We start from the raw sequence: 27320 nt of genomic DNA, 5'->3' as shown, positions 1-27320 counted from the left end.
GAGGGGATAACTATGAATACCCCCCCCAAATATTATCTGATCCTCAGCTGCTGTCACTCAAGCTGCTGATTTTATAAACTTTACTTTCTTGGATTTCAAAACCTATATATCCGAGTTGACCACTAGAGGTATGTAAAGAATCAGCCTGATAGTGCCAGTATAGCACTGGCTTTAGGTTATATGAAAATCCTGGTGATTTGTTCCCTTTAATATAGTTTATAAAATTGCAGCATACAGTGTGTAAATGGAGTCACCTTATGACCCTTGGGGTTTTGTGACCACAACTAGCAAGTCTCAAAAAATCCAACCAGTTCTGACTTTTTATAACTTCATTGTCGCAGACATGGTACCCTGGGATTTACCTGCATTATACTGCGGTCTAGCAGTTTTACAGAGCAATGCTTTGCAAATAACCTTGTCTTGTGACCTAAGTCACCAGTTTTAGTTGTGGTAAGTTAGTTTTTTTTAAAATATTAAAATTAGGAGCAGTAAAATGCAAACATTAACATGACAAACCGTAAATTCTCTGCGCTGTGGTTAATTGAAAGGTGAATAACATTTCCCAACATGCTAAAATGCCTGAGACCTTTGGCCGTGACTCAACAGCATTATGATTGTTATACTCATTGTAACGCTTAAAGGGAAGGTGTCGCGGTTTTTTATTTTTGTATTAAAAATAATGATTATGAAATCAAGTATTTTTAATACAAAATTAAAATCACTGCTTATTTAGTTTTTATTTAATTCTAATTTTACTGAAGGCACTGGGGGTTGCCATGCTGGATTTGCTTGTGTGTAACAACAGTTACTCACTCCTTTATGGCAGCCCCTGTGCATAGAGAACAGTGGTCGGGATCCGACCCCATTTAGTAACATTAGAGTAGGCGTCTGCTGTGACTTGGACGCGCCCCCTGGGCTGTCCAGATCACAGCAGAGGGAGGAGATCGGCGCCATCAATGTGGAGCTCACAGTGTATGCTGTTTGCTCCACTTTACCCCTGTTAACCGCCGGGATGTTTGAGTACGGGTCGCTTCTCCTCCCCTCCCCCGTTACCGTCTCCAAAGCTGTGTATCTAATCCTATCCTTTGTGATACTGTCTGCTGAGCTGTGTATCTAATCCTATCCTGTGTGATACGGTCTGCTGAGCCGTGTATGTAATCCTATCCTGTGTGATACTGTTTGCTGAGCTTTGTATCTAATGCTATCCTGTGTGATACTGTCTGCTGAGCCGTGTATCTAATTCTATCCTGTGTGATACTGTCTGCAGAGCTGTGTATCTAATCCTATCCTGTGTAATACTGTCTGCTGAGCCGTGTATGTAATCCTATCCTGTGTGATACTGTCTGCTGAGCTGTGTATCTAATCCTATCCTGTGTGATACTGTTTGAGCTGTGTATCTAATGCTATCCTGTGTGATACTGTCTGCTGAGCAGTGTATCTAATCCTATCCTGTGTGATACTGTCTGCAGAGCTGTGTATCTAATCCTATCCTGTGTGATACTGTCTGCTGAGCTGTGTATCTAATCCTATCCTGTGTGATACTAATGTGCGGTACCTGGCCGTGGCCACTAGTCCATTGATGGAGCTGTGCTGTGCTGCAGCTGTCATCAGGAACAACTGATCAGAAGAGGGGCTAAGTGTCGCACCCCCACTGATCAGATATTGATGATATATCCTAAGTATAGGCCATCAAAATAACATTCTGGACATCCCCTTTAACAGCAGAGGGCATAGCTCATCTCCACTTGCTGCTGTTAGAGGTAGAGGACCGTGAGGAAGGCGGACAAGGCCGCTGAAACGCATAGTCCCATCTGCGATATCTCCTACCAACCATACTTTTTTGTTCCTGAGCCTTGTGGGTCGTGTTTGCTTTTTATGGATATCACAAATAAAGAAGAAGTTTTATTACAGCACCGGTGTTTCCAAGTCTTTGCTGGATTTTCTTTATAGCCAATACCATTGCTGGATGCACTCCTGTCCATGTCCGTGCAAGGCTTTGTTTACCGGGTGAGTCTGAACCCAGGTGGCTTGTAGGCTGGAGCTGGAATTTCACTTACTTGTATGAATATATATATATATAATTTACTACTAAATGATACAATATTTAAAAATATAGTTATGTATTTTATTAATTATCATTATGATTTATCATTATTTAGTTTGTTCGCTTTTTTGCCTATTTTAGATTCTCTGTTCCCTTTCCGACTGTCATTGTTAATTTATGTTTAGGCCTTGAACAGATTATCAGTCTTTGTTGGTGGTATCTGGAAATAAATATTTGGGACTTTAAATTTGTCTCCTGGAGATGAAGAGTGAAGGACGCTGTCGTGAACACCAGTTAAATTGTTTGTGTGACCAGCAAGGCTTGGGGCTCTCGGAAAATTGCCCGCAATGGATCGTAAAGGCCATTCAAACACGTACAGTACATCCGCTAATGTGTATTCCTCCAATTTGCTTTTAAAGCCTTGAGTGCTGTCAAACAGAGCTAAGTTTCTCCAGGCCATATTTATGAATTTTTGAACTTTGTATGTTTTGCATAGAAGGCATCCTCTGTTCTCCAGGCTTGGAAACTCACTGATTATTTTTCAAAGTCTTCTTTCAAGTGTAGTGAACTTTTAAATGATTTTTTTTTGTCTTGAAGAAGGGGGCAGGGAATCCATCTGACCATGTGTTTACATTAAACTGGAAAAGGAGGCATTTGCTTACAATATCCGTAGATGATTTATATTTTGAGCTGTGAGTAATTCTTTTCTCGTTGACAAGTTTATGGTGAGCATTGAACTCCTGTGTGTGCTTATGGGAGAGCTCCATAGCTTCCTGCATTCATTTCAGTCTGGGTGGCGTGTGGGGGTACGGTGGAGAAGGGAGGGAACATGTTCAGGGTAGTTCTCTTAGATGAAAGCATAAAAAGAGTTAATCATTTTTTTTTTCCTCTATACCAAGCTCAGATTAGGAGCTTGGAGAGCAAAGGTAATTCAGACTACAACACACCACTTGTTACTGTTTATATAGGCCTAAACAGTGGTAGAAGTGTTTAGTCCTCTGGGACACTTGGTGATTGAACAAGAAGCTGAAGTTATTTTGATAAGATATAGCACCAGTGTGGCCAAGAGCTACGATCATCTTGGGGCCTTGAGGCGGGCCAAGGATGAAGACCTTATGTGTTTAGTTCTTCCTGATGCTCAAAGATAAATTTTGGCTAAGAAAATAAACTTTGTATTTGGACCAATTTGCAGAGCATCGGTGAAAGAATGGAATTGTTTATCTTACGACTTGGCGTGAGAAGGTGTGGGAAAGTTAAGAATAGAGATGAGAGAGCTTGAGAATGTCAGGAATCTTTTTCTATAGAATATCTAAATTAGTATGGAAATGTACTAAGCCTATGAAAAATAATGAATGTCAGATTTATCTTATGAAGGTGTGTGCACATGGCTGTTTCCACTGTGAAAAATCCATCTAGAAGATCCACAACGTAAATTGATATGCTACTTATGAGTTTTCTTCTCACATCCGCTTTTTTGGTATGTGTGCTATCCGTTATTTGTGCAGATAGCTCATGGATCCGTTTCGACAAATATGCCCTTTTCACATGTCCTTTTATATTTTGTTGATCTACTTTGATCCATGCACAAAATTCAACACAAAGAATCGCATGTCTATAATTCTAGTTGTATGAAACTACATATTACTACACTGTCCATGCAATAGATGTAGGACTACGGACAGATCGCCGAAAACAATGGAAACAGAAAAACAAAAAACACGTTCAGATGTTCAATTGCAAAATTAGAAAAGTGATATTTTTTTATTACTATTACATGGCGGGAACAGGAGTACATACAGTAGATGGAAAAAACAGGGGGCGCTCATTCCAAGCAACTTCACAAAAAATCCAAGTGAATATACAGTATATGTATACTACATTTCCAGTGTATATGTATGTGTGTATATATATATATATATATATATATATATATATACTTATATATATATACTTGGATTTTTTGTAAGGTTACTTGGAATGAGGGCCCCTTGCCTTTTCCCATCTATATACCATGTGTGTTTTCCATTTATGTACCCATACAAAGAATAATACTTCGATCCATGTTGTAGCTCAAACTTGCCAATGCAAATAAAAAAACCAAAACTGATAGCACACAGATATCGTCGATGTACCATCCATATGTAATTGTTTAATAGGTAGGATACGCTACGTGATTTTTCTCTTCATACAAGAAAAACATGCAACAAAAATGTTATATTAATTTTTTTTTAAAACTAGAACATGGACCAAAAATGGATCTTGCACATTGATAAAAAAAACATTCAATTTTCACCTAAGGCTTTGTTCACACATTACTTTTCTTTTTTTTTTTTAAATATATATTTATTAATAAATATATATATTATAAATATATATATAATAAAACATTACATAGAAAAACAATTTGAAAATAGAAATTCAGCAGTAAGATAGTGAAATCCATTTTCCTTGTTATTTTTAGACAAAAGTGTCCATGACTCAACATCTTCAATATAGCTTACAGTTTGTACACAAATCATCAAGCATCAAGCGTTAAATTTCAAGATATACAGTACCTATGGGTTAGTCACTTGTATTTCTTTCAGTTCTACCCCACCAACACCCCTCATACTCCCACTGCTAAACCTCCCAAGGTTCCTCGTAATTTTTCCGTATGGTACCAAACTGTGTCAAGGAATGGTCTCATCATTTGTGCGATCTTTTCCGGCTATAATATGCTATTATGAAGTTCTTCCATTTTTTTTAAAGTATTTTCCATTTCTTTCTTTTTCCCTCTCTGCATCCAGCCCCTCCAAAACCAGTAGGTGTTTCATCTGAATCATAATATCATCTAAAGAGGGGATGTTAGGAGAGAGACAATTTTTAAGTATCGCCTTTTTTTTAGCTTATAGCAGAATGACATGCAGCAATTTGGGAGGGTATTTCAACATGCCCCCCTCATCATTCTCCTCCTCTCATTTAAGGAATAAGAGCAAAGTGGGTGTCAGGTGGATTGTGAGTTTCCAAATTTCAAAAACACATTTTGTGATTTGAGTCCAAAAGGGTTGGAGATTTGAACTGGACCACAACCCATGGAATAGGTCCATCGCCTCATCTTTGCACCTAGGGCAGTGTGTAATTCTGTCTGGTTTCGCTTTTGTCTAGGGGAGATTGAACGCATATATTGCCCTATGTATTATTCTGAACTGTGTTTCTATCCATTGCTCATTCATGACTGTTTTCCGGAGCTGGGCCCACCACTCCCTAATCTTCCCACTCAGATTTGGACTGTTTAATTGCTTTTCCCAAGATCTAAAGAAGGCCTCTGGATGTTGTCCAATGAGCCAATCCCTCATTGCCCCATACAGCCGCAATATAGAGGACGATGTGGCCGAGTTTTTTACCAGGCAATCAAATGTGTTACAGATCGCCTCCTGGGACACATCCACCAGACCGTCCAGGACATTGTGTTTCACCTGGTCAAATTGAATTATCTGATTAGGTTTAAGGTGGTACTTCTCCTTCAATTCCCCCATATCTAGCCATCTCAATTCGCTAGGATGTATGAGATGAGAGACATTACAGATCCCCTTCGCTCTCCATTCCTCAAATAGTTTGTTACTAACCCCTTGTAAGAACTCTGGGTTGTTCCAGATAGGTAAGTATTTAGAGATTCTATGTGAGAGTTCTTAATGTTTCCTTACTATCTTCCACGTTGCTATAGTGTCTCTAAACAGGGACGAGTGTTTGAATTCAGAAGGTAACGCCGACTGACGTGAGTGAACAGAGCCAAAAGGTCCCAGGGTTGGGCATAGTCCCTTTCAAAGGCTATTGCCACGTACTGTCCGGAGCCATTGATACAATCCATCAACTATCTAGTTAGGCATGCTATATTGTATCCTCTAACATTTGGGAGGTTTAGACCTCTATTATCTTTAGAAGCCATCAGTTTCTTTAACCCTATGCGTGGCCGTTTTTATCTCCAGATAAAATGCAAGAATGCTTTATTTAGAGATACTACGTCCCTATGTTTTAGAAGTAAGGGAAGGGTTTGTATATGGTACATTAGCCTGGATACTCACACATTACTTTTTGCTGCAGGCAAAACCTGCTCTATTGGCAGTAAAGAAGCTGCTTACAAAAGCAGGTTTTGCTGCATTTTTGCTGTATTTTTATTGCATTTATTTTCTGCATATTATATGTGTAATTTGTTTACAATATATGTTTAGTAAACGTACGTTTTTTTATTCATGAAATTATTCAGCAAAAACGAAGCAAAAACTCAGTTGCATTTTTGCACTTGCTCATTGCTTTTCATGTAAAAAAACCCTCGGAAATTCTGAAAGAAGTGACATGCTGCAGTTTTCAAAAATGCAGCAGTTACCCAATTCAGTCAAGAAAAATAAAGCAATTGTGTGCATAAGATTTCTGAAATCTCATACCTTTTTGCTGGTGCTTTTAAAAACAAATGTTAATTTTCATATAAAAGGAGGCAAAAAAGCTGAACAAAACCCCTCTCAATATTAACATAGCTTAAGGGTCAATCACTTTAGATATTGGACAATATTTTATGTAATCTTAAACATAATGCAGGAACGGTAAAATGCAGCAGATACTGTATGCAGAACAGAAAATTTTCTATGTTTACGACCTTTGTTCACATACCCGTAACGTTATAGGTCGTCACCTAGTCTTATGTAAAATTAAATTGTATTCCTCTTCATGTTACAGTTAACAAGTTGTTGGAAAAAAAAAGCAATTTATTAGTTTATATTCTGCAGAGTGCCTTCAAAATTAAAAGGGCTGAGCAACAAATTATACTTTTTAAAATCTAAGCCAGATCTTTAAAAAAAATGAATAAAAAAATATAATGAACTACTAATTAAGAGTCTGTACTTAGTATGGTGGCTTAGTGGTTAGCGCTGGGGTCCTGGGTTCAAATCTCACCTGCAAAGCGTTTGTATGTTCTCCCCATGTTTGTGTGGGTTTCCTCTAGTTTCTTCCCACACTCCAAAGACATACTGATAGAGAATGTAACTTGTGAGCCCCAATGGGGACAGTGATGATCATAACTATAAAGCGCTGTGGAATTAATGGCGCTATATAAGGGAGTAATATGAATAACCTAAACTCCCTATTCCCTTACCAGTGATTGATTTCAACTATGTGTATTCTAGCCATCATTCCCTTTTAACCCCATTACAATACAATTAGTATATATACTGTATATATGTCCTAGGTCACCTCGCTTTAATATGAGCTTACACGGCTAGCCTGCATTATTCCCCGCACATGTCGGCTGATCTGATCAGCCGACGTGCAGCTAACAGGCGCGGGAGGATTGGAGATCCACCTATGTCTGTTAACTAGTTAGAATGCGCTGTCAAAATTTGCAATTGCAAATTTGAAATTTCACCGTACTTGGTACTCTTTTCCCGTTTTCCAGTACAATATGGGGCAAAATCAATGGTGTCATTCAAAAGTACAACTCGTCATGCAAAAAGCAAGCCCTCACATGGCAATATGGATGGTAAATTAAAAAAAAAGTTATGGCTCTTGGAAAAAGGAGAGAAAAAAACAAACAAAGGGAAAAGACTCCAAGAGGTGAAGGGGTTAAAGGAGTCATTGTTAAAATAAAAACCAAAGTTGTACTACAAATATAGAAAAATGAAAGGAGGATGGCGTTTACCTAATTAACCACATACAAAAACATGTAAAAAAAAAAAAAAAGCCTTTCCTCTGATGATTGCATTTTCAACAAGACTCCAATGATATCAGATGTTGTTACATGGATAATTACCAATATCTGAGCCAAATTTGCCGTAATTGCAGTCAGTACAGTTTCAGAAGCTGCTTAGCAATAACATAACTAATGATTTATGATCTCCACTGTTACAAATTGGCTGTGACCTTTTCTCCCTTCTGACACTCAGCTAGTTAATAGTTCCCACTCCTTTGTCTTTTATGTTGAACTTTTCCAAGTGGCATCTTTTAAGTATGTTTATTCCAGTCTTTAACATTGTAATTGCTTCAAAAGTATACAGCCCTTACCAGTGCGATGCGAGCCCTCGTCAGACCACCCGTGCTGCCAGGTGAATATTACAGCATTTCATGGTGGTTGAAGGGGGGTAGAAGTCGGAATAAACCTACAATAATGCTGCGTCACCGTCTAGTTTATCATGCTGAGGGACTTCAGTAAATACTTTGTAGTATTTTTTATCGCCCAAGTGTCGGCTTAGCATACACAGTTTAGAACTGGATAATTAGGCTGAATGACTTGAGTAAATACAAGGATGTTTCAATTCCCAACCAGGTGTCTATAGTATATACATGTGCTAGGTTAAGGTTACAATTTTTCAGCTCTTTATATAGGACGTGATTGAAGAGATAGGAGAGAAATAGGACAATCGATGTTCTAATTTAATATAATCTAATTGGTAATTTAAAATGAATCAATAGATAGACCCCATATATATGAGAGGATATATGAGCGGCACGGTGGCTCAGTGGTTCGCATTACAACCTTTCAGCGCTGGGGTCCTAGGTTCAAATCCTACCAATGACAACATCTGCAAGGAGTGTGTGTGTGTGTGTGTGTGTGTGTGTGTGTTTCCTCCAGGTTCTCTGGGTTTTCTCCCATACTCCAAAGACATACATATAGGTACTCTAGATTGTGAGCCCAAATGGGGACAATGTATGTAAAGTTCTGTAGAATTAATAGAAAATATTATTATTATTAATGTTATTATGAAAGGCAACTGGACCGGCCGAGATCTGAGAGATCAGCCTACTATCTAATGTGTATGATTGCCTCCTGCCTACCCAACTCCCCAACAACTGATTCTGGGATAGAGAAGGATCTGGCCATTGGAATTTCATTAGCCAATCCTTTTTTTCCAGCAGGAAGATAAACTGCCACCAGAGGCGTCGAGCAGCAGCTCTACCGTAGAAAACACAAGAGCTGGGCCGAGACAAAAATTCTTGTGTTTGGTGTCGGGAGTGATACCCCGCTTTCCCAAAAATAAGTCTTAGCACATTTTTGGGGCAAAAAAAAAATTATTATAGCACCACTTATTCCATGGCTCTTTACATGTGAGAAGAGGCAAATGTAGACAAGTACAATAATCATGAACAATATAAGGCACAGAGTGGTACAGGAGGAGAGAAAACTCTGCCCGCGAGGACTCGCAGTCTACAATATATGACACTGTCTTATTTTTGGGGAAACATGGTAGCTGTCACACAAATGCATCTATGTCATGTGTATGGTCAGCATAAATCATGAGATCAATTCTTAACCAGCTGTATGTTTCTGTAAAGACCCCCCCATACACATTAGACTAGCGTCAGTCAACTCACTGAGGCTATGTGCGCACGTTGCGTACTGTCCCTGCAGAAATTTCTGCAGCGATTTGAACAGCACACATGCGCTTCAAATCGCTGCAGAAAGAGTCCGTAATGAAAAAAAAAAAAAAGCCGATTCCATGCGCTCTGAGTGCAGCTCCTCCCATAGACAGAGCGGGGGATGCATGCAGAGTGCAGGAAAGAAGTGACATGTCACTTTTTAGAACGCGCGCCTCGAGCAGCAGCCGAAGCGCTGCGCTCTAATACGCCACGTGCGCACGGCTCCTGCATAATCTTCATAGATTATGCAGGGGACGCAGGACGCATGCAGTTACGCTGCGGTGCAGATTGCAGCGTAACTGCATGTAATTACGCAATGTGTGCACATAGCCTGATAGTAACAGATTTTAACAGCAGTCTAATCTGAATGGAGCCTTTTCTCCAGACCACCTATTTGACTGAAGTGGTTGAGCCAGGTCTATTCTATATAAAATAATCTGAATGGGTGACCCCCGATAAAGATGGTTCGCTGGCCCGAGGAGGTTCGGAATCACTGATTCGCAGTTTGAGTCTCCGCCCACATACAGCCAGCCATAAACAGATCACTTCCGGGAGAGTGAGGGCAGGCTTTTTCAATTTTTTTTGGGGCTTTCACACTGCGTCTATCATGCTGATGTTACCCACAGTAAGATCTGTTCAAACACTGCAAGCAGCTTACACAGGGCTGAGCACTAAGCGCATGCTCGCGCGTGTGAAGTTTGTATGTCAAGCATTCCAACGCCGAATCCTGTGTTTTTTAGTTGGTGTTCGGTTCAGAAACTGAACCTCGGGTTCGCTCATCTCTAGTCCCCGATACAATGTTTTGGGATAGATAAGGATCTGATTTCAGACTGAAGATCCTTTTTTTTCTAGATATAAGCTGCTGCTAGAGATGTCTGGCAGCGGATCGTTCGTAGAGAACAAAGGACTGATTGCTAGATCAAGCACTGCTGTGTATGGGAGAGCCAGGTGAGATCGCTTCCAGACAAACAATTGGCCAGCAACCATCTAAAGTGTAAGGGGGACTTTTGATGAAGGGTCATATCTAAAGAGTTCGCCTTCTCGGAGGCATACGAGCTTGAACAAAATGTGCTTTAAAATCCCTCTTGTCGGCTTTAACAGTTTTCTTGAGCCCACAGATTGGATTTGAAATTGTTCTTATTTCAAACTGATTTAAGAAATTGATCAAAACCAAATGCTTTGTTGTCCTCTGCAATTTTAAATAACCCTGTACACTACTTCTTAAAGCCTGCTTTACATGTTACAAGTTCGCATACGATCTCGTATGCGATCATATCCGCCCCCATCGTATGTGCGGCACGTTAAATTTTGTTGAATGTGCCGCACAAACGATTAACCCTCGTCACACGTACTTACCCTTCCATACGACCTCGATGTGGGTCGCGAACGTCCACTTCCTGGAGTGGGAGGGACGTTCGGCGTCACAGCGACGTCACGCGGCAGCCGGCCAATAGAAGCGGAGGGGCGGAGATGAGCGGGACGTAAACATCCCGCCCACCTCTTTCCATCCGCATTGCCGGCTGGAGCCGCGGGAGGCAGGTAAGATCTGTTCAATGTTCCCGGGGTGTCACACACTGCGATGTGTGCTGCCTCGGGAACATTGAACAACCCGACGTGCAATTCGTCAAGATTCAACGACGTGTATGCGATGAACGTTTTAACGTTCAATCGCAATCGCACTTACCTGTCACACACTACAATGTACCTTACGATGCCAGATGTGCGTCACTTCTGAAGTGACCCCGCCGACACATCGTAAGATATATTGTAGCGTGTAAAGCGGGCTTTAGTCTACATATTTCATTATTAATTGTGAAAATATTTAAAATATGGGTAAATATGGTGCCAAGATGGGACAAGAAGGAAAAATATATGTACCTAAGATGTAGTGGCAGAACATATTAGTAGGGTCCACCAAGGATATCCTGTCAGCAATGACATATGTGTTCTTTAGCAATAAAGATGTATGAATCCAGTGCAGACTTATATTGAATAAAAACGTTTTTTCTTTCTTTATTGGAATAATAGAATGAATAAAAAATCCAGACCATGATTAAGACAACTTGTTGAAACGCGTCGCTCTGAACTGGGGCTAGAATTTACTTTTGCATGTCCCTGGATTTTTTATTCATTCTATTATTCCAATAAAGAAAGAAAATACTTTTTTATTCAATATAAGTCTGCGCTGGATTCATACATCTTTATTGCTATTGCTTGGTATTCCTAACCATCCGTGCGCTGGATCTCCACTACGGGACTGCAATATTGGTGAGCTGAACAATTTATTCTGTTTCTATTCTTATGTGTTCTTTAGTTGAGTACCATCCAAGCTCCTCACATTTCCGATGTGCTTTACACCAATTATATGTAACTTTTTACATTTCATCCCTTATTTTACAATTGCTTTTTTTATTTTACAGGGTGATTCTCTACAAGCTGCAGAATCCCCATTCTCGGACTCCGTTACCCTCGAGCAAACAACAAGTAACATTGGGGTGTCAAGTGGCCGAGTCAGTCTGTGGATGCAATGGATGTTACCCAAAATTACTATAAAGCTATTTGCTGCTGACCCTACATGTAAAGGCACAAGTATGAACCTTTTTCTATTATAGTGAAATGTTACATTTAACCCATATTATCATCAGACAGGTATATCTTCCTTGTGTAACATGTATTGTTTGTTTTTTTGCAGAGCTCTGTGTTGTCAGCGAGCTAGAAGACCTCAATGCCTCTGTGGATGTCCAAGATGTGTACACTAAAGTCAAGTGCAAGATTGAAAGCTTTAACATTGACCATTACAGGAGCAGGTAGCACAGGGGTATTACTTGTGCATGCATTACTTCTGTATTTGGAGGTTTCTGAAAGCAGAATATAAGGGACATATTCCTAACCCTTTAAGTGATGACATATTGATTGGATATGCCATCTCTTAGATTACTGGGAAATTGACCTCTGGGACCCTTACTGATTCTGCAAATTAAAGGGAACCTGTCACCAGATTTGACGACTATAAGCTGCGGCCACCACCAGTGGGCTCTTACATACAGCATTTTAACATGCTGTATATAAGAGCCCATGCCGCTGTGTAGAACGTAAAAATCACTTTATAATGCTCACCTGAGGTGCAGACTGGTCGAATGGGTGTCTCCGTTGTCCATTACTGGCGCCTCTTCTTTTGTCCATCTTTGTCCTCCTTCTTCTGAAGCCGGGGTGCATGACGCGTCCTACGTCATCCACACAAGCCAACACTGGGATCCTGCGCAGGCACACTTTGATCTGCCCTGAGCAGGGCAGAGCAAAGTATTGTAGTGCACCTGCGAGGGACCTCAATGCTGACTTATGCGCATGACGTACATCATGCACCCAGGCTTCAGAAGACGAAGGACAAAGATGGCCGAAAGAGGAGGTACCGGAGAACAGAGACACCCATCCAACTAGTCTGCACCACAACGCCCCTTCGGTATTATAAAGTGATTTTTACGTTCTACACAGCTGCCTGGGCTCTTATATACAGCATGGTAGAATGCTTTATATAAGAGCACACTTGTGATGGCCGCAGCTTATAGTTGCCAAATCTGTTGACGAGTTCCCTTTAAGGATCGGGTGTTCCTGGCAATATGCTACTGGAGAGCTCCAATCCTGAATACTACTGGAAAAAGTTTGGTGCACAGTCAGTTGCCTATAAAAGGCTTGATTCTCATGGGAGTCCCAGTGATCAGACATCCTGCAATCATTAAAGTGTAGGTCTGGAACTTTTACATTGATGACCTATTCTTATTCATTAATATCTGACCAGCGGGACCTGCCACTACGGCTGACAAACTGGTGCTGGTTGAAAGTACTCCTTTGTGGAGCTGCACAGTTTCGTAAATAGTATAGTGACCATGGCCGGGTACTGCACATCCAACAACTATTGATTCAAAAAGAAGTGGATGTGCAGTACTCAGCCTTGGTCACTATACAGTTGACTGAGCTGTGAGCATGGGTGGAGGTTGGGGTGGCGGATGGTACAGCACCCCCACCAAAAAGATATTGATGACTTATTATAAGGCTAGGTCATCAATGCAAAAGTCCTTGACAACCCCTTTAAGAGATTATATATCTTGGCAATATGACAAAAAACGTCTCTAATGTTTGTCACTCCAGCTATTCACACTGAATCCCTATCACAGGCTCTCATCCTTCCATTGCTTATGTTGTTACCATATGAAAAGTTGATGGACCCGAGAGAATTGCTCAGGATACTTTAGCTCCTTATTTATAGCCATACTTAAAGCTGAGCAAAAGTGGAAACAAAAGCTAGAAGACATTGACAGAATGGTGGATGTTTCTTTGTTTCCTATTTGGAAAAATCTTAAGTGACCCTGTGGCCCCAATTTTTCAATAAAAAAATTGGAAACAGAGCAGACAGACTTATTCCATCACCTTTGGGAATGTGCGCAGATTCGGGGGGTCTGGAGGGGCATCCATTCGGTTCTACAATCCAAATATAACGTTAAGTTTCCACTGACACCACAATGGGCTATCTTTAACATTCTGGAAGAAAACCAACTAAAAATACCAAGACATTAAAGGGAACCTGTCACCAGTTTTATGGCTTATAAGCTGTGACCACCACCAGTGGGCTCTTATATACAGCATTCTAACATGCTGTATATAAGAGCGCAGGCCACTGTGAGAACATAAAAAACACTTTATAATACTCACCTAAACCGGTCGCTGCGGTGCTGGTTGGCCCGGTGGGCGGCGCTGTTCTTCTGAACCGGCGCCTCCACTCTCGGCCATCTTGCTCCTCCGTCTTCTGAAGCCTGTGTGCATGACACGTCCATGTCATACACACTCGCCGGCACTGAGGTCCTGCACAGGCGCACTACAATACTTTGATCTGCCCTGAGCACGGCAGATCAAAGTGCGCCTGCGCCTGACCTCAGTGCCGGCGAGTGTGTATGACGTGGACGCGTCATGCACACAGGCTTCAGAAGACGGAGGAGCAAGATGCTGTATATAAGAGCCCACTGGTGGTGGACGCAGCTTATAGGCCATAAAACTTTTGAAAGGTTCCCTTTAAAACAGCTCTTGTTATATGGGCCTCGGCTACTAGGAAAAGTATATTACATAAGTGGCTTAGTCCGGAACCCCCAACATTATCTATCACTCATTCAAACAAAGGTTATGTTCATATTCAAGATGGACTGGCTGGACGAAAAATTTTTTTTGACATATGGTCCCCATACATACCCACGTTGCCGGACGTAATCAGAACCAGACTTAGATCTCTGTTTAAACACACATCGTGGTACTTTTGGGAAACTATAAGTGGACATAACCCAATTCCATAATAACGAACACCATAGGTTTGAGGACGCACGCAGAGAGGGAGGGGAGGGAAGGTATTGGGGTCTATTTTGAAGAATTATTTGGTAAAATAATGTCTAAAAACTTGTAATTATTGTTGACATAAATATTGTATGATGCAACTTTTGAGACATAATAAAAAGAAGTATAAAAAAAGAAAATTAGAAACATATGAAATCAGGCAATGAAGGCAACTTTGTTGGGCAATGAGCCCAATCGGGGAAAAAAAAGAAAGATAATGTGTTTTTCTGCATGACAGAAGAAACTTACCCATCAGACTTGACTTTCTCTTGGGTACAGCCATCACGCCATTCATACAGGCCCCTTCAGAGCCCTTTTCTCTGGATCAGTGGTGGTCCTAATGGTTAGACCCCCAGCAATAGCCAAATTATCACTTATCTTTTGAATAGGCAATAGCTTGCTAAGACTGGGCACAACACCAATGTTGCAGCAAGACGTCTTCTACAAGTTATGTGATCTCTCCTTGACCTGCAGGCGCACTACATATCAAAGCTGCATTCGTTATTCATTCATTTTTTTTCCTAGTCAGTAATTTAACATTGGTCTTGTCCTTAAAGTGCCCTGAGATTTGCCTCCCTGAAGGAGATCCTTAATACATAGTATGTTGAGTTACATTGAGCTCCACAACCTGTTAATTAGAAACTAGTGCTGGTCCTGTTTCCCATTATCTGCTTGTTATTTGACATCATAAATTGATTTTAAGACGGGAGTAATCCAGTTTCCTGAAAACAACTTTTGCTCATCCTTCCGCTAATGTGTTCCTAATTTTCCATGTGGTGTTGGTTCTGCAAAGTGTATTCAACCAAGATAGTCAATTAAATGATGTATGCTCTTGTTTACAGTGTGTAATATCGCCTGACATATGAGGTGCTGAAGGGGAGGCTTGAGTAATATTCTTATTTTAGCTTCTTTATGGTCTGTGTTTTCATCGATCAGACATAGGTAACGTGATAACATTTTATTCCAGGCCAGGTGAAAGCTGGCAATCAGGAGATTTTCTTGGGATATCCCTACAATGCAAAGAAAAAAATGTGGTGAGGCGATTGTAGTCACTAAGTATAAAAAAAGTGATGGCCTACAATCTGAGCCGTGTGATCCTTTCACCCTTAATAATCTGATTTCACGAATCATTCAGCGGAGGTCTGTGCACCATTGAACATGATTTTATCATTTAGGCTCTGTCCCCATTGGTGTTATGGTGAGTCCATCTAGATTTTTTGGCGGCAAGAACAGCAGTCTGCAACGCTATATACTAAAATCTACATGGAACGCTGGCAAACCCCAATACAAAATAATGGGATTTAGAATAGCAGTCATATCTCCAATATTAACGGAAGCCATAATGACGCGAACAGAGCATTAAATGTAGAATTAATCCAGATAAAATAGTTAATTTGAAATGACCATGTCTTGTAATGATCCTGCGTTACATCCTGCCTCATAGGACAGATTCTGGTAGCCTCAAAGCTGAAGTCCTCCAACAAACCTGTGGTTATTCCTGTTGCCCTGCATGGCTATGGCTCTGGGTTTGAATCCGACCAAGAAGAACATCTGGGTGGAGTTTTGGGCCCTGGACTATGTGGATCTTGATGAGAGGGGGCAGGGTGGATAACTGAGGGACCGCAGGAAGATTTGTGGAGTATGGAACGCTGCCGTTCATCATGAATTTAACTAGTGGAAGATCCCAAGCCCTGTCCCTCCCAACTCCACCTACTTAGGCTAGGCGAAAATGGTGTGAAAGCGCCAGAAGTCACAATCTTTTTGCCACAGCCTCGTGTTTTACAAGAATGTTGTGATTTTTCAAAGCTTTTTACCCACGCCAGATTTCTGACATTTAAAGGGGTGGTTCACCCGTTTTCATTACCAGCCACATTGACATTATGTTGAGAAACAAGGTTTCTCTCAATAACTTGTGTTGCCAATAGTGTCTCAGAGCAACACTATTGCAGTTTGCTCACCCCCTCCGCATGACCCCCGAGCTTCGTGACCTTTGATGTCACGTCAACTGGGCCCGTAGTCTTCCGGAGTGACCGGGCTGTGGGCCGTGTTTCAATGCTTATCACAGCCCAGCGTCGCTCCTGCTTGCAGCGCTCTGCAACAAAGGAGAGAGCAGGGAGATGATGTGTTGTGACGAGTAGTGAAATGCCGCTCACAGCCCAGTCACTCAAGAAGACTGCGGACCGCCTCAGTTGACATGAGATCACCGGACATCAAAGGTCACGGAGACCGCTGATCATGTGAAGAGGGTGAGTGGACCACAATAGCACTGCTCACAGTCACTATTGGAAACACAAGGTGTTTGAGAGAAAACTTGTTTCTTAACATAACATAGATATCACCAGTAATGAAAACGGGTGAACCACCCCTTTAAGCTTAGATGAATCAGGGCCTTTGTGTCTTATTTCTGCATAGGTTTCTATAACTTTCCTCCCTTACACCAAAAACATACATGTAGGTCCAGTAGGAATGTAGATTGTGAACCCCAATGAGAAAAGAGACCAGTGACAATCTCTGCAGAGTGCAGTGCAATCTGTTGGCGTTGTATAAAGAATTAAAATAAATCCCCACCTTGAATTGGTCATTTGCGTTCTGCAAAGTGTAGTCTTTACACCAAACATGGTGCAACCATCAGATGTATGAAATACTGTATTCCAGGTTCAAGTACAGTACAGACCAAAAGTTTGGACATACCTTGTCATCTCTAGAATAACTGTTAAGAGGAGACTTTGTACAGCAGGCCTTCATGGTAAAATAGCTGCTAGGAAAACTTCTAAGGACAGGCAACAAGCAGAAGAGACTTATTTGGGCTAAAGAACACAAGGAATGGACATTAGACCAGTGGAAATCTTTGCTTTTGTCTGATGAGTCCAATTTTGAGATCTTTGGATCCAACCACCATGTCTTTGTAGAAAAGGGGAACGGATGGACTCTACATGGCTGGTTCCCACCATGAAGCATGGAGGAGGAGGTGTGATGGTGTGGGGGTGCTTTGCTGGTGACACTGTTGGGAATTTATTCACAATTGAAGGCATACAGAACCAGCATACCTACCACAGCATCTTGCAGCGGCGTGCTATTCCATCCGGTATGCGTTTAGTTGGACTATCATTTATTTTTCAACAGGACAATGACCCCAAACACACCTCCAGGCTGTGTAAGGGCTATTTGACTAAGAAAGAGAGTGATGGGGTGCTACGCCAGATGACCTGGTCTCCACAGTCACCAGACCTGAGCTCAATCGAGATGGTTTCGGGTGAGCTGGACCGCAGAGTGAAGGCAAAAGGGTCAACAAGTGCTAAGCATCTCTGGGAACTCCTTCAAGACTTTTGGAAAACCATTTCCGGTAACTACCTCTTGAAGCTCATCAACAGAATGCCAAGAGTGTACAAAGTAGTAATGAAAGCAAAAGGTGGCTACTTTGAAGAACCTAGAATATAAGACATATTTCCAGTTTCACACTTTTTTAAGTATTTCATCCCACATGTTTTAATTCATAGTTTTGATGCCTTCAATGTGAATCTACAATTTTCAGTCCTCAAAATAAAAAAAACTCTTTGAATGAGAAGGTGTGTCCAAACGTTTGGTCTGTACCGTGTGTCATTTTTTTCAATAGCAACTGGCAGATTTGTACATTTTATTTTTTTATTTTCTCACTTGTGTGACGCCATGAAACATTGGGGCTGACAATCTAAAGTTCCTGTCAGTATGTCTTTGGAGTGTGAAAGGAAACCAGAGAACCTGGAGGAAACCCAGGAAAACACGGGGAGAACATACAAACTCCTTGCAGATGTTGTCCTTGGTGGGATTCAAACCCAGGACCCCAGCAGCTTCAAAGTAATAGTGCTAACCACTGAGTCATCATGCTGTCTACCTCCAGATAGTGACAACTCAGGATCAGTATAGGACGATCAACTACATTTTTCTAAATTTTGTCTTTATAAATAAAGTGTACAATGGTGCTTATAGCTCAATCTCCTTTTTTTCATTGTTACATTTCAGGTGGTTGTCCTCCTTTAGATCACTAGAAGTTATTGACTGGCTTGTACAAGACTAACCTCCATGTTTTCTAATATCAATATATAATAGCATTATGAAAATTGTGCTTCCAAGCCAATGGCTTTAAGTCTTCTATAGGATAACATCTACATGAAGAGCATTACAGACCTTAGCTTATTCTTGGAATCATCGCCACAAGCCTAATCAAGCTTCTACATAAGTCTACAATTCAAAATCACCATCCCCCTTGATCTCTTCATATGCTTATAACCTCTGGTTGAGCAACGGTTGTCGGCATTTGCTGGGTTGACGAACTTTGGATACATTTGAGCACACGTGCCAAATACAGTCATGTACATGATCAGAAATAAGTCCATGCAGGGCATTTACAGTATTCTTTACAACTTCATTGTACACAAGGATAATGTCATTCAGGGCTGGAAATACAATGCTGCCAAAAGATTAGTATATACTTTACCCAGTGTCCACACCTTTACCATCTCTTTCGAATGAGAATATCAATCAGTTCTTATTTGAACTGTTTATTAAAAGTGGTGTCTAAGTTTTGGAAAAAAATAGCCTGATAAAGTTTGTTGTAGCAAATTGTACCTCCATAGATTAAATGGAAAAAAATGAAAACATGTTATGTTATGTCAAGAACAAATATATTGATAACTATTCCTTTGGATATATAGCAATCTTATTATCCCATCAATGTGAATTTATAATTACAAACTAGCAAAAAAAGTGTATCAAGTATATTAACTTGAGTTTTCACACTCACTTTATTTCAATACTGAATTTAGTAGAAGCAGAGGTTACTTACTGCTGCCCCTTGTTTCCTCCCTGCTGATGTTGACTACATAAGTTAAAGGGAATCTGTCAGGTGATTTTCTTGTGCAATACTAATGTTATCTTTAAATAGGGCTTAAGGAGACCTTTCAGGATCAGTAACTTTATTTTTAGCTCTACCTTATGCTGTTATCCTATTGTAAATTCCATTTACTGTAGAATTCAGTGACTCATGCACCCTAGTCAAGTGTATGTAAACAAAATGTACATATTTACTGCTCCCACCTCTCAGTGCATTCACTATCACTGCTGAGAGGAAGGCGGGAGTGTGGTGGGGGCAGCAGTGCAAATTCAGCTCAGATTTACTATCACTGATGCCAGAACTGAGAGGTGGGAGGGGGGGGTGCAGTGAATATGCAGTTTGTATATACATATGCTTGACTAGTTACTAATCACGCTGAATTCTACAGAGCTTACAACAAGATAACAGGAAGAGGGAGAGCTATAAAAGTTACTGATCCTGAAAGGTCTCCTTTACGGCCCAGTCACACACAACGACTTACCAACGATCTCAAAAACGATGCGACCTGATAGGGATCGCAGGTAAGTCGCTGGGAGGTCGCTGGTGAGATGTCACACAGTCAGATCTTACCAGCGATGCAGGAACAATACAGGTCGCAGTAGCGACCTGTATAACGATCTCAGCAGTCACTGTGACCCTGTCACACATTCTCAAACACAGCGATGTGTCCTGCCCAGCAGGACATCACCTTTGAAGAAAATGGCCTGGACCATTCTGCAATGACTAGAGATCTCACAGCAGGGGCCTGATCGCTGGTAGGTGTCACACATGACGAGATCGCTAACGGGATCGCTACTGCGTCACAGAAACCGTGACTCAGCTGCGATCTCGCTAGCGATCTCGTTATGTGTGATGGTACCTTAAGCCCTATTTAAAGATAACATTGGTATTGTACTACACAATTTCCTGAAATATTCCCTTTAACAGATATTTTAAGATGAAATAAGTTAAAAATTTGACCTAAATTAGGAAATGCAAGGTGTCTGTAGAGAGAACGTTTTAATTAGTTATGTCCTGTAATTACAGCAGCCTCGGCAGTTCCATAAGAAGAAGTGGCTATGTAATTGGGCTATGAGACATGCAATATAGAAACTATATGAATGACTTAGTGTAACACCACCCACCTATATCTGTAACATGGCAGACAATGATTAAAAAAATCATGTTGATTACATCTACAGCATAACTATAAGAGAACTTTGAGGTTTTTCCATGGACATGCACTTAAAGACACAAGATTTGACCAAAGTGTGTTGAAACTAGACATCCTTTTTAATATAATTGGACATTAACAATGGAAAGAAATGCTACATTTCTCTTCCTCTTTGGAATAAGGTATTATAAAAGGCTTCATTGATCTTCATGCATCTGACTTTTCAATGTTGAGTGACATTATCTTCTAAATCAATGTTCTGATCAGCATAGTGAATACATCCTCTTCTGCAGGACCTAATTTTATACTGTACATCTTATACACGACATACCAGATTTTGTTATATATTATTAAGTCGGACCTTGCAGTTCACGAGAGCCAACAACATGGCTCTGCCCAATATTGAACCACTTCAAAACTTTCTCCATTGTGTGCAAGAATGTATTACCGTAGTTTTGTAGCCCAGCAAGTGTCAACATCGTTATGGCAAAACCAAAAATTTCCATCTGCTTCAAATTTTTGCTTTTTCTCCCCCATCTCTCCTCTTTCTATCTTCTTACTGATCATTTAAGCCTCGTTGAAAACTGTTGGTGTCTGGGCCAGTATGGCGGGGTGTTCCTTTCATGTACCGAGAAGCTGAACAGACGCACCACATTGGTTCGACCCGTCAGCAAGCAGGACCCTTTCAGTAACTTTTCTGGCTTCTTCCCTTCTGTAAGAAATCATATTTTCGTATTTGACAAAGTTTCATCAACTTCTTTTCTTGTGATTTTGTTACGTTTTCATTTTAATAGAAGTTCTAAAGCTGAATACACAAATAGATATGGTCTGTCTGCATCATCAATCTTCATGAATGGGTGGTTCCTCTATGGACATTTCTATTTTTGAATTTAAAATGGACAGATCCAATAGTAATATTTGAAAATTCAGGGCGTAGGGGTGAACCCCATCATTAAATAATATTTAAAACCAAATGTTAATATTTTCTTATTTTCAGCTGTTGATCATATCTTTATTTGTATATTTAGCTTGCGATGAGTTACAATCAATATGATTTGGAACGTGAATGCTTTAATGAGTTTACTAAAAGGTTGGGTTTACACTTAGTAGTAGTCGGTCGTGGGGGCAATTACCATGCACCAAAACTGAGCACATCTGACCTCTTAATTGCCATGCTTTTTAATTGCTGATTTTAGCTATATTTCACCTATAAAACATGTGCTGCCCAGCAAATAACCATGTTGAAAACCAGCTGAATTACACAATAAGGTCTTGTGCACATGCTGCGTTTTTTTTTTTTTTTATTCTTTAGTTATTAACAAACCCAAACAATACAGAATCAGTTAAACTTGACCACAGTGTACATAACTATGGGGGAAATCAGACTCTATAAGCAGATACAACTCCAAGTAATATTTTTACCCCAACTAGCATTTTGAAAATATTAAAAGGGAAGGTGAAAGAGCGAGAAAGGGAAGAAGAAAATGGAGAGCACACCAACAAAGGAACTACCACCACAGCCCCCAAGAGAGGCTAGAAGGTGAGAGCGAGAAGAGAGATAAGGGAAACAGAGATGGAGCAAAGATGGGAGAAGAGAAGGAGGGAGAGTGGAGGAAGAAGAGAAGAAAGAAAAAAAAGGGGGGAGGCAGCCTATGGGAGAAGGGAAAGGAGAGGGGAGCCAGTCCCTCCAGGGGTGAACATCCAATTAATGCCAGCATATCACTTCGAGTCATCCGGCAACCGGTCGTATTCACTAGAGAACCTGAAGTCCCACGCTGCATTTTTTTGATGCGTTGTTTTTGCGGCAGTCTGTTGCCCAAATCTGCACGAGAATTCTGACGTGCTGTTGCTTTTTTTTTTTCCTTGCAGTTTTGGGTGCTGAAAAAAGAAGCAGCATGTCAATTGTTGGTGTTTTTTTTTTTCCCTACGTTCTATATCCCTTTCAGCCATTGATTTCATTAAAAAAATGCATGGCACAAAAATGCATTTGTTTTTTGGTACGTTTTTGTGCCATAAGGTGTAGTTTCTGGTACAAAACATTTCTGAAACCAAAAACTCAGCATGTACACATAACCTAAGATTTTGTTCACACGCAGCGTTTTTGCAGCCTTTTTTATGCAAATAAGAAGCTGATTTTTAGGTCCAGCAAAAGCGATGAGATTTCAGAAATCTCATGCACATACTTGTTTTATATATATATATATATATTTTTTTTACTGAATTTGAGAACTGCAACATGTTTTAAATCTGCGGTATATCAGTACTTTTAGCGTTTTTTTCATCCACAGAAATCAATGAAAAAGTCCAAAAAAGAAGAAAACAGAAAAAAAAAATTCTTTTTTTTTTTGCTGTATTTTTGGTGAATAAAACTATCTTTAATACATACTGGAGACAAATAATAATTTGATTATATTATTATTTATTATCATAGCGCCATTAATTCCATGGCACTTTAAAAGTGAAAAGGGATATACATAATGGGGACAAGTACAATAATCATGAACAATACAAGGCACAGACAGGTACAGAGAGAAGACCTTTTCATGAGGGCTCTCAGTCTACATATTGCGCCAGCATATGACATAGCACTTTACAATCACAAATCACATATAGTCCAGAGGAAAAAAAAAAGACGCAAAATCTACATTTTTCCTGCCAAGTGTGAAGGTTTAAACTGCAGAAAAAATATGTTGCAAAAACACTGTGTGTGAATGTAGCCTAAAAGGCACACAGTTTTGCTGCATGGTGATTAGTCACCCAACATGCTATTGCTTCATGAGATCAGAACCCAGCCTTTGACCTCGCCAGCTGCTCAACATCACATTTATTTACTACTAAAAATCCCTTTTCTTACCCAATGATAAGTTTTCATTCTGATTTGTTGATATTAATGCTATTTTACAGATTTTAAGTGTGCAGATCCTGATGTATCTGTTTATAGGTGTGTTGTAAAGCTTCTATCCTGCTATTTTCTGCCAGTTCTCCCTTTAATAAAACACACCTGATAAACTACTCAAGTATCAAAATTGCAAATGAGCTTATTGAATATTTTATATTCTGCAAATTAGCTTTTGTTTTTGTATATTTTTATGTTTATTATTCTTATAGAACTGTAAGCATTTACTTAACTAAATGACTTTAGTAGAAAACAGGGTTTAAGATTCCTATGTGGCCCCTATACAGAATCAGTAATAGCGCTCTCACCTACCATTTACTCCAGGGCGAGATGTGACTGATAACTTTGCATCTCTTATAGCTACACCCCTGTATATGAATAGTGAATGTAAGACCAGGGAACCATACAACCTCATTCCTTAAGGCATCCTCCACAAGTCCGTTGAAAAATCACACATGTTGCATGGTCCGTATTGTCCATCCATGTGCTATACATGTGACACGTACCGGAAGAAAAAAATCATGAAACTGAAATGAATGGGGTTTTTTATATGTAAAAGATATGCAAAGATAGATTGTACAGCTATTTAGCCAAATCAATAAATAATTAACTCCTTTACGACCAATGACATACTGGCACGTCTTTGGTCATGTCGCAATAATCCAGACGGCAGTGATCTCTGCACACTACACATGTCTGCTGACTTGAACAGCAGACTAATGGGGCTAACAGGCACGGGTGGATCCGCGATCCACCTGCATCTGATTGCCACTTAGATTGCGCTGTCAAAAATGTGACAGCGCAATTCAAATGGCCACAGTGGGGATCATGCTGTTTCCCGCCGTCATTGAAGGCCCCATGATGCGATTACGGGGAGCCGATGGTTGCCCGGGGTCATGTGATAACCCCTGACGTGACCATGCCGTATTTCCTGTGAGAGACAATAGAGCGCCAGCACTCACAGGAACGCTGTATTTCTTCTGATCAGAGCTGTGTAGCTCTTATCAACAGAAATAAACAAGCGATGAGACTGCTGATTCATAAAGTCCCCTAGGCGGATTGGTAAAATAAATAAAAAAAAATGTTAAAAAAAGTTTTTAAAAATATGAAAAAATAAAAAGTTCAAATCACCCCCAAAGTGCCCCCATTGAAAATTAAACAGCTAAATAAATATGCACATATTTGGTATTGCCGAGTTCAGAATTTTTTTTTTTTTTAAAAAATGCAATAACAGACATCCAAAACGTAGCATCTGCACAAAAATGGAGTAATTAAATACACCAACTCAAGACACAAAAACTAAGCTGTCACTGAGCCCCAGATCCTGAAAAATGAGAACGTTATGGGTCTTAGACAATGTCACTAAAAGCGCTACTCTTTTTTTTAGACAATATTCAGATTTTTTTTTAACCCCTTAGATAAAAGTATACATGTTTGGTATCTACGAATTCGTACCGTCCTGAGGCATCACACTGACTCATCAGTTTTACCATATAGTGAACATGGTGAATAACATACCCCAAAAACAATCGTGCAATTGCACTTTTTTTTGCAATTTCACCACACTTGGAATTTTTTTCCCATTATCCAGTACACTACTTGGTAAAACTAATAGTTTCATTCAAAACTTGTCCCGCAAAAAATAAGCCCTCATATTGCAAGATTGATAGAAAAATAAATAAGTTATGGCTCTCAGAGGAAGGGGAGCAAAAAATGAAAACGAAATCAGAAAATCGCCCGGGGAAGAAGTTAAAGGAAAAAATGCCGTGGGGTCCCCCCTATTTTTGATAACCAGCACAGGTAAAACAGCAGTTGTGGGCTGCAACCCTCAGCGGTCTGCTGTACTTTGGCAGATTATCAAAAATAAGGGGAATCCCACTGCATTTTTTTTCTCTTTAATTATTTATCTATTTAGCGAAATAACTGTACAAGCTATCTATCTATCTATCTATCTATCTATCTATCTATCTATCTATCTATCTATCTGTCTATCTCTGTAGCTATCTATCTATCTAGGTAGCATCAAAGAATCAAATAGAAGTGGTCTCCCACCCTGTCATAAGAAGGCAGTCAGCAGTGCTGGTTTATTTAGGATTTTTTTATTACGCGTTTCAGAGATCACATCTCCTTCTTCAGATAAATCACACGTACCTAATCTGAAGAATGAAGTGTGATCTCTGAAACGCGTTATAAAAAAATCACGAATTAACCAGTACTGTTGACTGCCTTTTTACGACAGCGCGGGAGTCCACTTCTATTTGATTGTTTGACGCTAACTTCCTCGTGGTGCCTGCTGTAGCCGTAACTTATACGCCTTCAATTGCAGTTGGGACTATTTCACAACTGTATCAGGTGAGCACATCTGATGTTCTCTGTAACATTCTCTCAATGTTAGTACCCTATTAGCACCTCTTGTCTTTTAAGTTTCCATATATCTATTTAAAATTTATCTATTTTTGAACATATTTTACACAAAAAAACATTAATTTCAGTATCATCCATTTTTTTCCAATACATGTCACACGGATGCCATCCATGTGATGTATGTATTTAATCTGTGCTGCCGCTAAAAAACAGACATGTCTCCATGTGGATCACGGTCAGCATACGTGCCAGAGATACGGATGTGTGAAGGAGGCCTAATAGTGAGTTCAAGAGTATGTCCCCTATAAGATTATGGCTTTTTTTTAGTCCAAGTGTATAAAACACCTTATAAATAATGTTAGACTTTATTGGCCATATACACATTATTAATACAGTGGAACCTTGTATTATGAGCATAATTGGTTTCGGGAGTCTGATCTTAAACCAAGTTACTGTTAAGCCTGTTTACACGGGACGACCGATTGTGCGATTTCACTATCGATCGTACCCGCCCCCGGCGTTTGTGTGTCACGGGCAAATTGCTGCCCATGTCGCACAAAGTTGTGAAACCCCCGTGACACATACTTACCTGCTGTGCGACCTCGCTGTGGGCGGCGAACGTCCACTTCCTGAATTGGGAGGGACGTTCGGCATCACAGTGACGTCACACAGCCGCTGGCCAATAGAAGCGGAGGGGCGAAGATGAGCGGGATGTAAACATCCCGCCAACCTCCTTCCCTCCGCATAGCCGGCGGGAGTCGTGGGACGCAGGTAAGCAGAGTTCATCGTTCCTGTGGTGTCACACGGAGCGACGTGTGCTGCCACGGGAACGGTGAACAACCGGCACAAGTAAAAATAAACGATATTATGAAACTGAGCGACGAGTACACGACTCACGATTTGTGAGCGATACTGCGTCTCTCAGAGGATCACACGAGACGACGTCGTGTATGATGCCGAATGTGCGTCATGAAAACCGTCACCCCGACGATGCATCGCACGATCCGTCGTCTCGTGTAAAGCACCCTTTATATGAAAGTGAATTTTCCCATAGGAAATAATTGAAACGTAGACAAATTCGTTCCACAACCCAAAAATATTTACTGTATTTATACAAACGTATTACAGTAATACGAGGGGTGATCCAAAAGTAATGATAATTAATAATAAACACAATGAATATATTAAAAAAAAATATTTTTCTACATAGTCTCCTAACAAGTCTATACATTTA

The 27320-nt window shown here is 40.3% G+C and overlaps 1 protein-coding gene across 1 annotated transcript in view; it reads left to right on the top strand.

Annotated features, from left to right (window-relative positions):
- Window positions 1–27320, top strand: part of VPS13B (vacuolar protein sorting 13 homolog B) — a 1405890-nt gene that overhangs the window by 826687 nt on the left and 551883 nt on the right. Inside the window, exons 26-28 of the mRNA XM_075353076.1 lie at window positions 11848–12016; window positions 12120–12234; window positions 21399–21540. Of these exons, the coding sequence (XP_075209191.1) occupies window positions 11848–12016; window positions 12120–12234; window positions 21399–21540 (426 nt within the window). The remainder of the gene's footprint in view (window positions 1–11847; window positions 12017–12119; window positions 12235–21398; window positions 21541–27320) is intronic.

Source organism: Anomaloglossus baeobatrachus, chromosome 6, assembly GCF_048569485.1.
Source record: "Anomaloglossus baeobatrachus isolate aAnoBae1 chromosome 6, aAnoBae1.hap1, whole genome shotgun sequence".
In the NCBI taxonomy this organism is placed as follows: Eukaryota; Metazoa; Chordata; class Amphibia; order Anura; family Aromobatidae; genus Anomaloglossus; species Anomaloglossus baeobatrachus.
The sequence above is the reverse complement of the archived record's forward strand: the minus strand, read 5'-3'. Positions and strand labels throughout refer to the sequence as shown.